This window comes from Cyanistes caeruleus, chromosome 27, assembly GCF_971803275.1.
Source record: "Cyanistes caeruleus chromosome 27, bCyaCae1.hap1.1, whole genome shotgun sequence".
Lineage (NCBI taxonomy): Eukaryota > Metazoa > Chordata > Aves > Passeriformes > Paridae > Cyanistes > Cyanistes caeruleus.
The window spans coordinates 1,577,661-1,592,874 of NC_141727.1; the positions used below are offsets into that span (position 1 = coordinate 1,577,661).

General features: G+C 49.5%; 1 protein-coding gene across 10 annotated transcripts in view; it reads left to right on the forward strand.

Moving 5' to 3' along the window:
• Positions 1-15,214, forward strand: part of NSF (N-ethylmaleimide sensitive factor, vesicle fusing ATPase) — a 76,265-nt gene that overhangs the window by 53,958 nt on the left and 7,093 nt on the right. For all 10 annotated transcript variants that reach the window (XM_086864797.1, XM_086864796.1, XM_086864802.1 and 7 more), the window contains 7 exons: positions 654-749; positions 1,314-1,470; positions 2,576-2,709; positions 4,135-4,201; positions 4,371-4,450; positions 13,373-13,507; positions 14,322-14,435. In XM_086864797.1, coding sequence (XP_086720923.1) covers positions 654-749; positions 1,314-1,470; positions 2,576-2,709; positions 4,135-4,201; positions 4,371-4,450; positions 13,373-13,507; positions 14,322-14,435 — 783 coding nt within the window. The remainder of the gene's footprint in view (positions 1-653; positions 750-1,313; positions 1,471-2,575; positions 2,710-4,134; positions 4,202-4,370; positions 4,451-13,372; positions 13,508-14,321; positions 14,436-15,214) is intronic.

Sequence of the window (15,214 nt, forward strand, 5' to 3'; positions counted from 1 at the left end):
ATTGCAGCCTCCTCTGGCTGTAGGTGTGTGTCTGGCACAGGAGGGTTGGCCAGGCTGTGTTCCTGTGGCTGCTGTTCAGGGGCTGCATTTGCTGCTGTTCAAGACAAGCACCTTGTCATTATTTTTATTGTTATTTTCCTTCCCATATTCAGGTGCACTCTGTTCTTGCAGGTCCCTGTTGGAGGGGAATGTCTGAGACAGTCTTTGAGAGTTAAACACAGTTTATTTGTCTTAGTTCTCAGCTCCAAAGGGTACCTATGTAATCTCAGTAAATTCTAGAAGTTTGAAGTGGGGTGAGATCAGTCCCACACTGGCACCGGTCTGAGCCTCACTGTCTCCTGGTTTGCAGCACAGCAGCAGCAAGGATGGGCCAGAGCTTCAGTCCTGTTCTTAGCTGGGGTGGCTTCTCTGAAATGGGGGTCACAGACATCTTCAGCATCACCCAGTGGGGTGGGACAGCCGCCCTGAATGGCTCTGTGGGGCTGGGATGTGGCTCTTGCAGTGGGGACGGCTCCAGGGGTACCCAGAAAATGCCCCAACAGAAGCATTTTTCTTACTGACCCAGACCAGCCACAGAGCTGGGGCTGTGGGGGGAAGCTGGAGAGGAGCTGTGTGGTACTGCTGGACCTCAGAGTCTTTTATTGCCTTTCTAGGCCAGCAACAAAGTGGAGGTGGACATGGAGAAGGCAGAGAGCCTGCGTGTGACCAGAGGAGACTTCTTTGCATCCTTGGAGAATGATATCAAACCAGTAAGTGGGCACTGTGGGACTGCAGAACAGTGAGGGGAGGGAGCAGCTTCCTTTGGGATCACACAGCAGTGGTGCCTCAAGGGCTGGCATGTCCTGTGGTGTGGAAGGGGGGAGCTCTGAGCTCTCTGTGTGCCTGCTGCTGCCCAGAGAGTCATAAAGAGAACTAGAACAGGTAAAGAACAACTGGGGGTTTCTTCTCCTTGTCATGGCTTTCCCTTTTAGGCCACTTCAGTTCCTAGGTGACAACTTTACCCTGGGCTGTAGGGAGAGGTCTAAGCCTCATTTCTGAGAATTGTCTCCACACAGTGTGGAGTCAGAACCCACTGGCAACTTGCACTGACTAGAACTGGTTGTGAGGGCATATGAAAAGATGTTTCTGAACGTGCCTGGTCTCCAGCTGTGTTCAGCCCTCTGAGCTGGAATGCTGTGAGTCACCAGGGGCTGGGACTGTCTCACTTCAGTATCTTCCAGAGCCTTGGAATTTCTGTTTAATTATTTCATGGTTTTTCTGATGGGATGAAAATTTTTTTTTTTTGTAAAAGAAGTGTTCCCTCTTTTTTACAGGCATTTGGAACCAACCAGGAAGACTATGCCAGCTACATCATGAATGGGATCATTAAGTGGGGGGACCCAGTAACGAGGGTGTTGGATGATGGGGAGCTGCTGGTCCAGCAGACCAAGAACAGTGACCGCACTCCCCTGGTCAGCGTCCTGCTGGAAGGTACAGCTGAGGGCAGACACCTGGGAAATGCCCTTCTGGAGACTGCTGCTGGCAGCTGCCCACCTGCTCACCTCTGACATCCTGCACCTGCAGGAATCTCACTGGGGAGAGAAATGGAATTGGGCTCTTTCAGCTTGCTTGGGTGAAATTGAATTGGATGTTAAAACTGTCTCCTCAGCCAGAGGGAATCCTGTGCTTGGAACAAGGGAGAAGGGAATGTACCCAGTTAATAACCAAAATGTACCCAGTGAATAACCTGAGCTTGGCTGGTGTACAGTGGAGATGTCTCTAGCTGAGTCAGTTGTCTAAATTCTCTTTGAAGTCACTGGAGAGCTCATCAGTGCAATTAGCTGAGTTCAAGCAGCTACATTTAGGTGTCTCTGTCAGTTAAAGGTGGATTTCCCTCTACCCAGACTGTTACTGACTGAAGGAGAGTTTTCAGAGTCTGTGTTACAGGTTTTGGAGGAGAATTTGTTACATTGGAGTAGAATTTGTTATTTATCTCTTCTCTTATTTCTCTCCCAAAGTCCAAAAAGATGGGTTATCACTGTTGCTTGTGGTTCTGTAGCTTTGGAACTAACCCTGAGTAGTTCTTTGTGTTAGTGCCCAGCAATTTCTTCTGTCCCTCCAAACTGATTCATGTTGGGTGCATGGATTCAGGTGTCTCTTTGGTCTCTGAATTATTCTGGTGTGAATTCAGGTAACAAATTGTCTTTGCCAGTGTTTTCCTGGTGTTCCTGCTGCTGACTTGTTTGCCAAGGTGCCAGCAGAGATCATACTGAGACAGAACATAAGCTCAAGAAATTTATCCAAAACACAAACTCACACATTTTGGTGCTGTAGCTGCTCCTACAGAAAGTACAATGTCCTCTTTTGTGTCATGGCAAATCATTCTGCATATGCTCAAGTAGTTCCATTAATTGCCTGCATATGGAGGATTGGGTTGAACCAGGAGTTAGTGTGTTCCTTCTGCAAGCAAGAAAAACACTCCTTTCATACTGCAGATTCCTCTGGATAGAATTCTAAACATACCCTAAGTATCATCCACACAGGATTGTCAGAGCTGTTTTCTCCCTTGTTTATTCCTTGTTTGTCTTTGCTTCAGGTCCCCCCCACAGTGGGAAGACTGCTTTAGCAGCAAAAATAGCAGAAGAATCCAACTTCCCCTTTATCAAGATCTGTTCTCCTGATAAGATGATTGGGTTTTCTGAAACAGCCAAGTGCCAGGCCATGAAGAAGGTATGTGTGTGTCCTCCCATGGCTTGGTGATCACCCAGTTCTGAGTTCTGTCGTGGAGGGAAAGGTGAATTACCTTTGGGATGGTGTATTCTGCTCTCTCTAGGCCTGGAAATCCTGCATGTATTTATTTGTAAAGTTGCATGTATCTCAGAATTGTAGAATAGATTGGGTTGGGATGGCTCACAGCCCATTCCATTCCACCCCTGCCATGGCAGGGACACCTCCCACTGTCCCAGGCTGCTCCAGCCCCAATGTCCAGCCTGGCCTTGGGCACTGCCAGGGATCCAGGGGCAGCCCCAGCTGCTCTGGGCACCCTGTGCCAGGGCCTGCCCACCATCACAGGGAAGAATTCCTTCCTCATAGCCCATCTGACCCTGCCCTCTGGCAGTTTGAAGCCATTCCCTCCTGTCCTGTTGCTCCAGACTCTTGTCTCTGTTTTTGTGGCACTGGCACGGGGTGACTGGGGGAGGTTTCAAGGCTCTGTTCTGGTGTGTGGTCCTGGCAAACAGTGCAGGGATGAGCAGGTCTGGAGCTCTGCCTGGGAAGGGGGAGGCAGGAGGGGCTTAGGGCTGCACTTGGGGAGAACAGATCCTGCCTGAGTGAGACTTCGACCCGTTCTGAGGTGGGGTCTTTAGTTAAACAAGAGCTTTAACAACCTGGGGAGCTGGGGAATGTGAACCAATTGAATATTTTCATTTGCTGAAGCAGCCCAGCACTTACTCTTCAGAGGAATGGAGCATGTGAGCTGAATGTTCCTCTGATCAGATTGGTGCAGGGCTGTACAGTTCCTGAGGGAAGGAAGGTCCTTAGGAGAAGCAGTGGAGGTGCAATTTGTGACTTGGATTCCAAAAGGAGCCTTTGGGTTCACTGGAATCAGGATTTGCTGGAGGCAGGGCTGCAGCACCACTGCTGTCCTTAGTGCTGCCTCCTGCTCACAGCCAGAGCTGTGCAGCACACTCTGTGCTGCTCCAGGAGGGCTGACTGGGGCTGAGATCCACACCTGAGCCAGTCCCTTCTCCTGCAGGGTGCTGCTCTGGACAGTACCCAGCATCCAGCCTGAGGAGAAAATCTTCACAGCAGTGTTACAGTTGGGGAGGTTCTGTGTGTGTGTTACATTATCAGTATTGACCCAGCTCCAAAAACAGAGGAATGGTGCTGGTTTCTCCCTGGCTTACAGTGAACCTCAGGGCAGCTGCTTGTTGCCAGAGGAGGGGGGGGGTAAATGAATAAATAAACTGAATTTGTGGAGATGGCAGTGTTTTATTGCCTGCAGGGAGCCTGATCTCTCATTACCTACCTGTTTCATTCTCAGATTATTCCTCTCAGTGTTGCTGTGTTCAGCTAAGCCCACATCAGCAGGCCCAGCTGTGGCTGTTGTAGTCCTGTGGCTGAGGTTTAACACTGAGATATTTTGCTGTTTTTCAGATCTTTGATGATGCCTACAAATCCCAGCTCAGCTGTGTTGTTGTGGACGACATTGAGCGACTTTTAGGTGAGTCAGGAGGAGGGTGAGCTGTGCTGGCTGCTGCAGAAGTATTGATGTATTTCTGGAAATTACCTGGAACCATTTACTTCGGGAGCATTGAACTGGTTTTTGATACAGTGAAGTGGCCTAAATGTGCATCTGCTCTGTGTGCATCAAAGTGCATTTTTCCTTTCAGATTATGTCCCAATTGGACCTCGATTCTCCAATCTGGTGTTGCAGGCCCTTCTGGTGCTGCTGAAGAAAGCCCCTCCCCAGGTAAGGCGGGGATGCCCTGTTCCTGCAGGAACTGGGACAAGTGGGAGCTTTGTGTCTGCCTGAGAGCTGCCAGTGGTATTAATGCTTTTGTCTGAGTCAGCCACGTTAATCCCAGCCTGCTGCTCTTCATTCACTTGGACATTTCTAGGATAACCACAAGGGATTCAGCTTGAAATATCTAATTACTGGGGGCTGAATCTTCTGCAGTTAGTCCTAAAAATACTGACTAAGGAAACCAGTTTAACCTTCACCATGTAAATCTGAATTGTGCCAGCTGCCTGCCCTCTGAGGAGCTGTTCAGGCCAGATCCACCCCTGGCTCAGCCACGTGCTCCCTCCCTATTTATAAATCAATTTCTGTGTAATCTGTGATTGTGGCTGTCAGGGGTTTAATTTGTTCTTAACTTGAAATGATCAGGTGTTAATTACAATGACTGAGGGAAGCTTAAGATCTTGTCTCTCGTGCTGATCCTGTCTGTTTGCACTTTGTGCCTGGATGAGATTTAAGAACATCACAAGTGCTGAGGGTTCTGCAGCTCGTGCTGGGTGAGACAGACAGGCAGGGACTCCTTTCTTGTTTGCCATTTTCCTGTCCTTCACTGCCTTTCTACTCTGTGTGTGAGAGTATCTGCATGAATAAATAACATCGTAACAGGAACACCTTGAAAGTTGGTGACAGAAAAAAGCAGAGAAGCAGAGTCTGGGTGAAGTCAGTTTTTTGTCATGTTTAATATCCTGGCACAGGAGTGTGTGCGTGAGTGTTGGTTTCATTAGAGAGTTTGGTGAAAAGACCTTTCAAATCCAGGACTTTGAACTAAATTGTAATGCCACAGGCCCCGAGTTCCCCGTGTGACTGTCAGCCTGGGAGAACAAAGATTTTCCCAGTGAGCTTTCTAGGCCACGTGAATTCTGTAACACAACAGCATCCAAGTTTTATCACATGCTTGGAACAGAGCAGCTGCCTGTGTGGAGCAGCACAGCCATTCCTGGTCACATCATCTCCTGCAATCACTGACCTATTGCAGGCTGTTCCACAGTGCCAGGACATGGCTATTCCCATAAATCAATAGGGAAAATCGAACTTGATTTGGTTAATTTTTCAAAAGAACTTAAAGTATTAAATTGTCCATTTGCTTATTGCATTTTGAATGTGTGCTGCTGCCCTTTGGGTGGCACCTGGGGCTCCCAGGAGCAGGACAGGCTGGAGCTCACAGATATTTGCCAAGTTTGCGCTTGTTGCAGAGATTTGTGCTCAGCAGGGTTTGAAGTGCCCTGGGGGCTGGGAGACTCTGCCTTGACAGCCAATATTATGGTGACTTAAGCCATAAATTGTTGGAGGGTAGAGAGTGAGTTTGCTGAGGAAATGTCACTGGTTGATTGATCATGTGGGGTTTTTTACCTTTTTTTTTCTAAGTGTCCAGTGTTGGTTTTGTGGGAATCAGGACATGGGGTGAGCTGGGCCCTTTGGGCTGCCCTGCTCTGGCAGTTCTGGGGACAGGGTTCTTCCTGGTGTGTTTGTAGTGAGTTCCCTGGGATAGCCATGGCATGTGGGGATCTTGGGTGTTTAAAAGCACAAAGCTGTGTGTAAGAAACAGAGTTGTGCAGGAAAAGGCCTTTTCAGCTGTGATAGTTCATTGTGAAAAAGGTTGGATTTGGGCACGGAGACTCTTTGGGGGTTTTGAACTCAAGTGAAGAACCCATGATGGGGATAAACCTGAGGGTTGATCAACACCTTCCAAGTCCCCTTTGAGATTAAAAGTTCCCTTGAGGAGCAGTTTCTTTGGGAGGAATGGCTGATCTCAGGGGCTGCTGTAATTTGAGATGCAGATACAGGCTCTAAGTGCATGAGCAGCATCAGTGGTACTGACCTGCATGGGGTCAAAGCACCGTGGATTTCTGTGGGACTGGGGTTTAGCATCATTCCTTGTAAAAATTTCCCTGTGCTGAGGGAAATTCTCAGCAGGATGCTGGGGAGACAATACCTGTTCCCCTTTGCTTCAGTGTTTCTCTCATGGAGGGGGCCTGAAATAATGAGCTGATTTTGAGGAATAATGGAATGGCTTGGCTTGGGAGGGACCTCACAGTCCATCTCTTTCCTTGAGGAATGGACACCTTCCACTGCCCAGGCTGCTCCAAACCCTGTCCAAACTGGCCTTGGACACTTCAGGGATCCAGGGACAGCCACAGCTGCTGAGAACTCCATTCCAGGGCCTCCCTATCCTCACAAGGAAGAATTTCCTTCCAATATCCATCTATTCCTGCCCTCTGGCAGTGGGAAGCTGTTCCCTGTGTCCTGTCACGGCGGATGCAGCGCGGCCGCTCCCACTGCTGTGGCCCAGATTATGAATTCACTGGGGTGTCACATCACTTGCAGGGATATTCTTGATGTGCAAGCAGCTCCCTGCAATCACTGGAGGCTCCGTGAGGAAGAGAAGCGTTTCTGGGATGAAATGTTATTAATTATGCATCGAGGTGCGTGTCTCTGCTGAATTGGTGTAGGAAAGCTGCCTCCCAGGCTCCGCTCTTCTGAGGGAGGCTGGATTATTGGAACGTGCTGTGGGAAGGGCAAACACTTGAAGGTTCTGGTTTTCTTTTGAGAGTAAACACTTTAGACTTTAAATAAACTAGAAACCTCTCTGAGCTCGCTTTAAATTGCCAGTCACAGCTCCTGCTTGTGGTTCCACTCAGCAGTGTTAAATAGTGCTATCTGTTACTGCTGCTTCAAGAGGCCTGAAAACCATTGCATTTTGTTCAGCATCTTTTTTTTAAACCAATTAAAAATCTTTTCTGAAATGCCTTGAAGAGAAGAAAATAAACCATGTTCTCTTGGGTCTTTAATTCAATCAAGTTTGCCTGTGTTGTGCAGGAGCAGGGACTGGGGGATGGAAAGGCTGAAAAGGGCTGTCTCAGCAGGGAGCCGAGCAGGAGAAAAGGACTTTCCTGAGAACTGAGCAGCAGCAGCTCCCAAAGCCGGGGCTGCTTCATCTACATGAGAGTCACACAGGCCTGGAGGCGCTCCCCAGCCCCACGAGGTTCACATGTGCCTCCCTGCTGCTTCCCAACAATCGGCCTGGGCTGGAAGGACCCTGGGCATCCCCAGCTGGGCAGGGTCAGGGAATGTCTGCCTGGGCAAGGTGACATCCAAGGGACATCCTGGGGCTGCCCTGGCACAGCTCCCAGAGCCCCCAGCCCCACTTTCAAAGTGAGATTCGTGCCTGGGGATGTCCTTCCATTGTTCCTAGAGCCCCCAGCCCTTCTTCATGAAGGGAGACCCACTCCTGGGGATGTCCTTTCACTGTTCCCAGAGCCCCCAGCCCCTTCCCTCCACGGGACACTCTCATCTGGTGCTGCCCTTCCACTGCTCCCAAAGCCCCCAGCCCCTTTTCTCACTGGGACACTGGAGGCTTTTGCCAATTGATGAAAGTTACAGGGAATAATCGTGTTTGATGTAATCCCAGATGCATTGCTGATTCCACATCACTTGGTGTGAATTGGAAGCAATTCCAGTCACCAGTGCCTTTATGTGCACAAACCTGGGGAATTGTGTTTCTTCCTTTGCATGTGAGGAATTCCCAAGACCCCAAACACAAGGATAAAGGTGTCCTGAGCATCTGGTGGGTGACAGAGGCACCTCAGTGTCACCAGTGCCTGGTTCCAACACAGCTCAGGCTCCCCTTGCCTGAGGCTGGCTGGATTTGCTGAAATTCTGTGTTTGGACACTCCATGGATATGTTGAGGCTCCTGTTGCTCACAGCAGAGTCTGTAATTGTGTCATGTTCTAACTCCCTGGGGCAGAGATGTGGTGTCTGTTGGGAAGTGGCTGCTGTGGTAGAAGAATCCATTCTGGAAAATTCACTTGGTTCAAGTGGCTTCAAGTCCCACAGTTCTGTGTATGAGGACATCCTTCAGTCAGGTAAAATCCCTGCACCAGAGGGGTCAGTTCTGGGGCCATCCCTCTTCTAGAAGGCAGGAGGGCAGGACACACACCCCTGTCCTGTCTCCCTGTCAGCACAGAGGGCTCTTGGGCTCCAAACTGGGGCACTTTGACTAAAAAAGGACAGGATGAATCCAGGTCTAAGGCTGTGCCTGTGTCTGATCTCTGGTGTTGAAAGAACTGGGCTGGAACTGTCCTGGTTGTGAATCTGACACTAAATCATCTTAAGCTCCTCCTCCTTCCTTGGTAATTTACTTACATGTTATGTCTGATTTTTGGAAGTTTGGCTTGACTCTTGATTTTCTGTGGGTTGAACATGTGGCACATTGCCTTCACCATGGCTGCTGTAGAAATTAAGGGTGAAAAAAGTGATTTTTTTTGAAAATGGGACCACTTCAGCAGTACCATTTCAGAGCACTTCAGTGTGCTCTGGGATGGCCCTGCTGGAGCAGGGAGTGGCACCGTGGCCCCTTCCAGCCTGAGCCATTCTGGGATCCTGTAAAAAGAGTAAATCCCAGTTTCTCCCATGGAAAGCAGAGGAGCTGGCTGAGGGCAGCTTTTCCAGTTTGATGGCTTTTCCTGCTGCCTCCATAATTCCTGGAGCTAACAGTGCTGTCCTGGGGGTTCTCACTTGTTTGTTGAGTTGCCTGAAAGTTTGAGGAGCTCGAGGGGCTCCTGCCCTGTCAGTGCTGGAGGGTCACTGTGGCTGCTTTCCAGGGGTCAGCTTTAAAGGCAGGGAGCTGAAGACATGGCTGCTTCTGAGGAAAGCAGGGAAAAATCAGGATCTTTTGGGTGGAGCTGTTAAAAATTTGAAGTACTTTTGCGGAGTAGCCATCTGTTCTGTGGAGCTCCCAAGCACGTCAGTGGTTCAGGGACCTGGGAATATTTAACAGAGATATCTAAAAATTGCTCATGGACCTGCCCTTTGGGAACTCATCCTGGTGCTTTTCAACCTTGTTAAGCCTTTCCATTCTTAGCACTGTGCTTGCCTGAGTCCAGCTGAGCTGTTGGTGAGAGCAAACACCCTTTAGTTCAGTTTATCTGATGTTTGATAATTCCTTCTTGTGCTCCCTGGTTTCTGTAGTGACGAGCAGCAGTCTCTCCCTCATCTCCTCTACACCACCTATGATTTTATAAACCTCTCTGTTTTTACCAAGGGTCTATTTAGGGAAGTTATTCTCTATTTCTGACAGTCCCCAGTGCTTTCTGTGACTTCTCCAACTAAACAGAATCATAGAAACATGGAATGGTTTGGGTTGGGAGGGACCTTCAAGCTCATCCAGTGCCACCCCTGCCATGGCAGGGACACCTTTCACTGTCCCAGGCTGCTCCAAGCCCCATCCAACCTGGCCTTGGACACTGCCAGGGATCCAGGGGCAGCCCCAGCTGCTCTGGGCACCCTGTGCCTGATGGTTCCATCCTCACAGGGTGGAATTCCATCCCAATGTCCCATCTAACCCTTCCCTCTGCCAGTGTGAATCCATTCCCCCTTGTCCCAGGTCCCTCCCCAGCTCTCCTTTAGGCACTGGAAGGGGCTCTAAGGTGTCCCCATTCCCTTCCCTTCTCCAGGTGAACACCCCCAGCTCGGAAATGATGGATTTGAAGTTCTGTTTGAAACAGGAACAACTCCTGGATTCACATGGCAGAATGATGATCCTGTTTTGCTCTTTTCCCATTCTAAATCTGTCCCCATGGTCGCAGTCAGAGTGAGATTGAGCTGGTGTTCCCACAGAATTCCCACAGGGAGCGATGCCAGTGGTTTTCCTCAGTGGTCACAGGGCTTTAGAGACCTCTCTGTGTGTGCAGCAATCGCCCACTGCCCTGATGGGCTTGGTCCAGCTGACTCAGTGTGGCACTGGCAGGGCTGGTCCTTTAGGGAATGTTTGCTGGATGAGTCCAGAGCGTGGGCAGCTTTCCTGGGAGGAGGAATGTGTCATCTGGGCTCCAGCAGCTGAAAAGGAAAGGCCGAGAATGAGATCAGTCATGGACACCTGAAGTACCAGGAGGTGAAACTTCCCTCACTGCTGACATTCCTGTGCTGCCTGCGTCCTTTCCTGATGAAACTCCAAGCTAAATTCCATTTTTATTGTAATCAGGCACAGACTTCATTAATATATGAGGGCAGCATGCCTCAGGCAGTCACTCTGAGGTAGTTATCCCCTTGATTGATGCCTGATCAATGTGCCAGGCACTGTACACATGCTGGGAGCTATATTTGGGGAACAGACACTGCCTGGGTGCAGCTGAGCAGTTTTTGCCTTCTAAAATGCTCATAGTTCATGGGAAACTGTTATTAACACAGCCCCTTGCCCAAGCTGTTCAGGATTTTGAGAGTTCCATACAGTAATAAGCAAGTTTTTAGGAGAACACTTGTGAAGCAGGTGGGTCTGGGTGGTAGAGCACTTTCAGGAGGGGTTGTTCTGTGTTTTGGAGGTTTCAGTTCTGGTCAGGAGTCTGTCCTTGGCTTCCTCTGTGCTCTGGTACCTCAGGTGTGTAGCAGTGAAACTGTTTGGGGTGTCTGGTGTGGGTATGGCTGGTTGTTCCTTGGCTAAGGGAGCAGGAATTCTCCTTGGAGGGTTGTGCCCTTTGCTGAGTTAAAGGGTCTGCAGCATCAGCACCATGGGAGGAACGAGGGCTCCCTGAGGACAGGGTGGTGAGGAAATGCAGAGCTGAGATGAAATGTTCCCAGTCAGTTCTGCTGATAATCCCTGAGTGCTCCTGGAGCATTCTGCTGCCCTGCCAGGGGCATCTCAGCAGGCTGAAGGCACCTCTGAGCCCTGTCCTCAGGAGCAGGGCATGGTTCAGGTGTTCTGGGGACTCATCTCACACAGCTTCCAGGCCAGTGTTTACACCCTGTTTTACCAACCCTTTCCTTAGTGGAAAGCTGCTGGAATTGTGTCTTCGTGCAGGCAGAAAGCTTTTCTGCTGCTGAGCATCACCTAATCCTCTTGGTCTGTGCAGTGCTTTAGCTGAAATCTCTGGTGGGAGGTGTCCCTGTCCATGGCAGGGCAGGGAACAAGATGGTTTTAGGGTCCCTTCCAACCCAAACCATTCCATGGTTCCATGGAAATGGGCACCAGATGGGGCTTCCTGAGTTCCTGTGGGGGTGAGGATCAAACTCCATTCACCTTCTCCCCACTGTGTGTGTTGGGTTTTCATCTTTGCCAGCCAGATCTTCCTGATTTGGCTCAAACTTGTAAAGTGCTGTAATATTCTCCTGGCCTTGCTGGACCATGAAAAAGGAAATGAATCCTGTGCAGTTGTAAAGCCGTGGAGGATGGTGGGAGCAGCACCTGTGGAATGGAGCAGAAATACCATGGAATGGCTGTGCTGCTGCTTCCTGAGGACACTGTGCCCTTCCCCAGGTGACTTGCAGGCAGTGTTGGACCCTCAGCCCTAAAACGTCACTTTAACTGCTTCCACTGCAGTTCTACACCAGCGTTTTCAGTTCAGGAATTGGCTGTTTTTCCCCATTTTCCCTTTTCCAAAGAGGTGGCTGAGTGGTGCAGTGGTGCCCCATGAGAATGGGGATTCACACAGGAGGGGCAGCACAGTGTCCCCAGCAGAGCCCTGTGTGACACTGGTGACCTGGGACCTGCCAGATGTTCCTGCCTTTTGCTCTCTTGGACTAAAACCAAACTTGGAGTGAGCACCTGAGCTTACTCCCAGTTCAGGATCTTTCTCAGTGTCCAACACCTGGGGCAGGAGCAGAATCTGCTCAGTGAGTGCAGGGGAAGAACACACCCTGTGAAGATGCACTGTGCATCAAAGATGTCTTTAAATAGGTTTTCATCCTCTGTCAAGGGAATGCAAAGCAGTTACAGGATTCGTTCTGGGAGTAGTTTTTAGGGTTTTGTTTTGTTTTTATAATGATGAAGTTCTGCGTCACGAAGCTGAAATATAGAACTTGCACAGAAGCACAGAATATTCTGAGTAGGAAGGGACTCCCAAGGATCCTCAAATCCAGCTCCTGGCCCTGCACAGACACCCCAAAATCCAGCCTGTGCATCCCTGGCAGTGTGGTCCAAGCTCTCCTGAGCTCTGGCAGCCTCGGGGCCAGGACCATTCCCTGGGGAGCCTGGACAGTGCCAGCACCTCTGGGAGGGCACTGGACATTCCCTTCAGTCTTGGAGCCTCAGCCACACTTCTTGAACAGTAATACAAGACTTGTAGAAGGACCTCTTGGGCCAGCCAGGCCCCTCCCAGCCCGTGGGCTCCCTGTGTACTGGGACAGAAAAGGGACTGATGGTCCTTCCTGACAGTCCCAGGAGCTCCTTCCATCAGCCAGTACTGATCAGTGTCCAAACCCTGCACAGGGAGATTCAAATAGCAGTGGAAAGGGCTCTGCAAGGTCAATAAACAGCAGTGGATCTGCATTTGCAGCTGATGTTTTCCACAACTTGCTCTGTTATTCATAAACCCTGTTATTGCCTGGGCTGACTCGGGGTTGCTCTGTGCACTCTGGATTGGGAATTGGAGGCTGCTGGAGTGGGACTGTCCTGTACAGTGGCAGGGGGAACTCAGGGACTCACAGCAGCCTCTGCTCAAAAGCCTGAGCTGGAAATCCACTGGAACTGCCTGTGCAGGAGCAGGGAATTCACTGTACCCACAGATTCCTAAAGACAGGCTGTTCCCTCGAGAAGTCATTTGTAATTCAGCTTTTGGGAGTGGGAGTTTGCTCAGGCTTTTAAATTTAATGAGGATCCAGCTATTTATAATGATGGGTTCAGAAGGAGCTGTGAGTGTGGTGGGGCTTTGTGCACCACAATTCTTGGACCCTGTTGGTGGCATTGCTCCGAGAGCTGATCCCGGTCTCCTGTGGCTGCTGTTGGCAACTTCAATTACTGACAGATTTAATCCTATTAATTTTGTTTGAAGTGGGTTTTTAAATGGCTATTTCCTATTTATCATTTGTAGTTAGCTGAACCTTCCCTAGGCTGGTTCTCTGCAGTTTTTCCTTCCCTGACTCTCGCTCCCTTGCCTGGACAGGGCCGCAAGCTCCTGATCATCGGCACCACGAGCCGCAAGGACGTCCTGCAGGAGATGGAGATGCTGAATGCCTTCAGCACCACCATCCATGTGCCCAACATTGCCACAGGGGAGCAGCTCATGGAGGCTTTAGAGGTGAGGAAAAGTTTAAGGATGACAAAAGACTCAAAATTTGCTGGAAATGAGGGATTTTGCAGTAGCTGTGTCTGGCAACACCATCCCACTTGACATTATGTCATAACATAGCAGTTCTGAGGCTTTTCAATTTGCTTTCTCATGAATTAAATTAAGGCAAAATTAGAGAACAGTAGGTCTGGGGAAAGGTTTGTGGTCTGGACTGAAACATTCCAAGGACATGGAAGTGGGTAATGAATATAATTGGGACACTTAAACTGAGTGTGCCCGGAGGGTGCTGAGCTCTGCTGAATTGGAACAGCATCAACTGATGGTGTTTAGTGCTGAAGGAATTAAAAGTTCCTTATAAATTCCTGCCTTCAGTGTCTCCTTATTTTGTGCCCTAGTGGGAGTTGTAGTGAGTACTGAAGGCTGTTAAAATAAACTGAACAGGCAAATCCTTGGTGCCATTGGCAAACTTGTCCCCGTGGTGGTGTCACCAAAGCCTGAGAGACACAGACAGTTCTGCAGCAGGTGTGGAAACTTCCTGTGGCTTGACCCATTGTTTCCTTGTACACCCTGATCTGGAGAGGACCTGGAGTGCAGCATTAAAGCACAGCACTAACTGTTGGATAAGGGACATTAGGGAAGAAAACATTAGGGAATTAAAGAATGTTTTTGTTCATGTGTTGCCTTGTCTAAGATACATTGCAACAAATTTTCCTTCTCAGCTGGTAAATGGTTCTAGCTTCCATTCCCTTTCTCCTAAGGTAGGTACCATTATTCCTACTCTCAGTCTCCTGTTGTTGATTTTTTAAAATGATTTCCCCCCCAGCTCCTGGGTAACTTCAAAGACAAGGAGCGCAGCACGATTGCACAGAACGTCAAAGGCAAACCTGTCTGGATTGGGATCAAGAAGCTGCTGATGCTGATAGAAATGTCCTTACAGGTAGGAATGGTTCTGGGGAGGAAGGACTGGGGTTCTAGAGTAGTCCTGGAGGTTCCCTTCTCTGCAGACCCCTGCTGTTGGTGGGAGCCTTTGCATTGGTTTAATTGGGAAAAGAGCTGCAGTGAGGGGAAGTTTTCAAAACAAAGAAATCACCACATCTTGGTCCACAGAGATCTTTAAATCCCCCCATGCCCATGGGCTGTTCAGAGCTGCACTTCAGAGCATCTGGCTACGGGAGGGGTTGGATTAACTCACCTTTCATGGAATTTCTTCTCTCCACCCAGCATGTTAAGATTGCAGATAGCAATCACCTCAGGTTTTTTTTTAAAGAAGAAGGTGCCTGTGCAGGTGTATGTGCTCTTTCCCTGAAGAAGATAAATCTGTCAGGCTGTTCAGCTGCTCTTCTCTTTATTTTCCACTTTCAGCACTTTAAAGAAAATAATTGCAGAGGGTAGAACTATGCAGCTCTGAGCCCTCCCCCGCAGCAGCACCCATGCCTGGAGCCAGCCAGCAAGCTCGTGCTCATGCTGACTCGGGCTGAGGGTGCAGCCCTAATCCTCCCCTGACATCCCAGTGCTCCCCCAGCCCCCCCTCTGCTCACATCAAATGGATTTAGTGCAGCTGAGTGAACTGTCCTCAGATCTTCCTTGCAGAGGCAGGGCAGAAGTGAAGAGACTTGTAGTTCAGAGCAGACGAGTCGTGTACCCCTCTGTTCACTCTTCACAATTCTGTTAAAACTTGCTCAGTGCTAAGGATATGCTCTGACTGGATGTCACCTC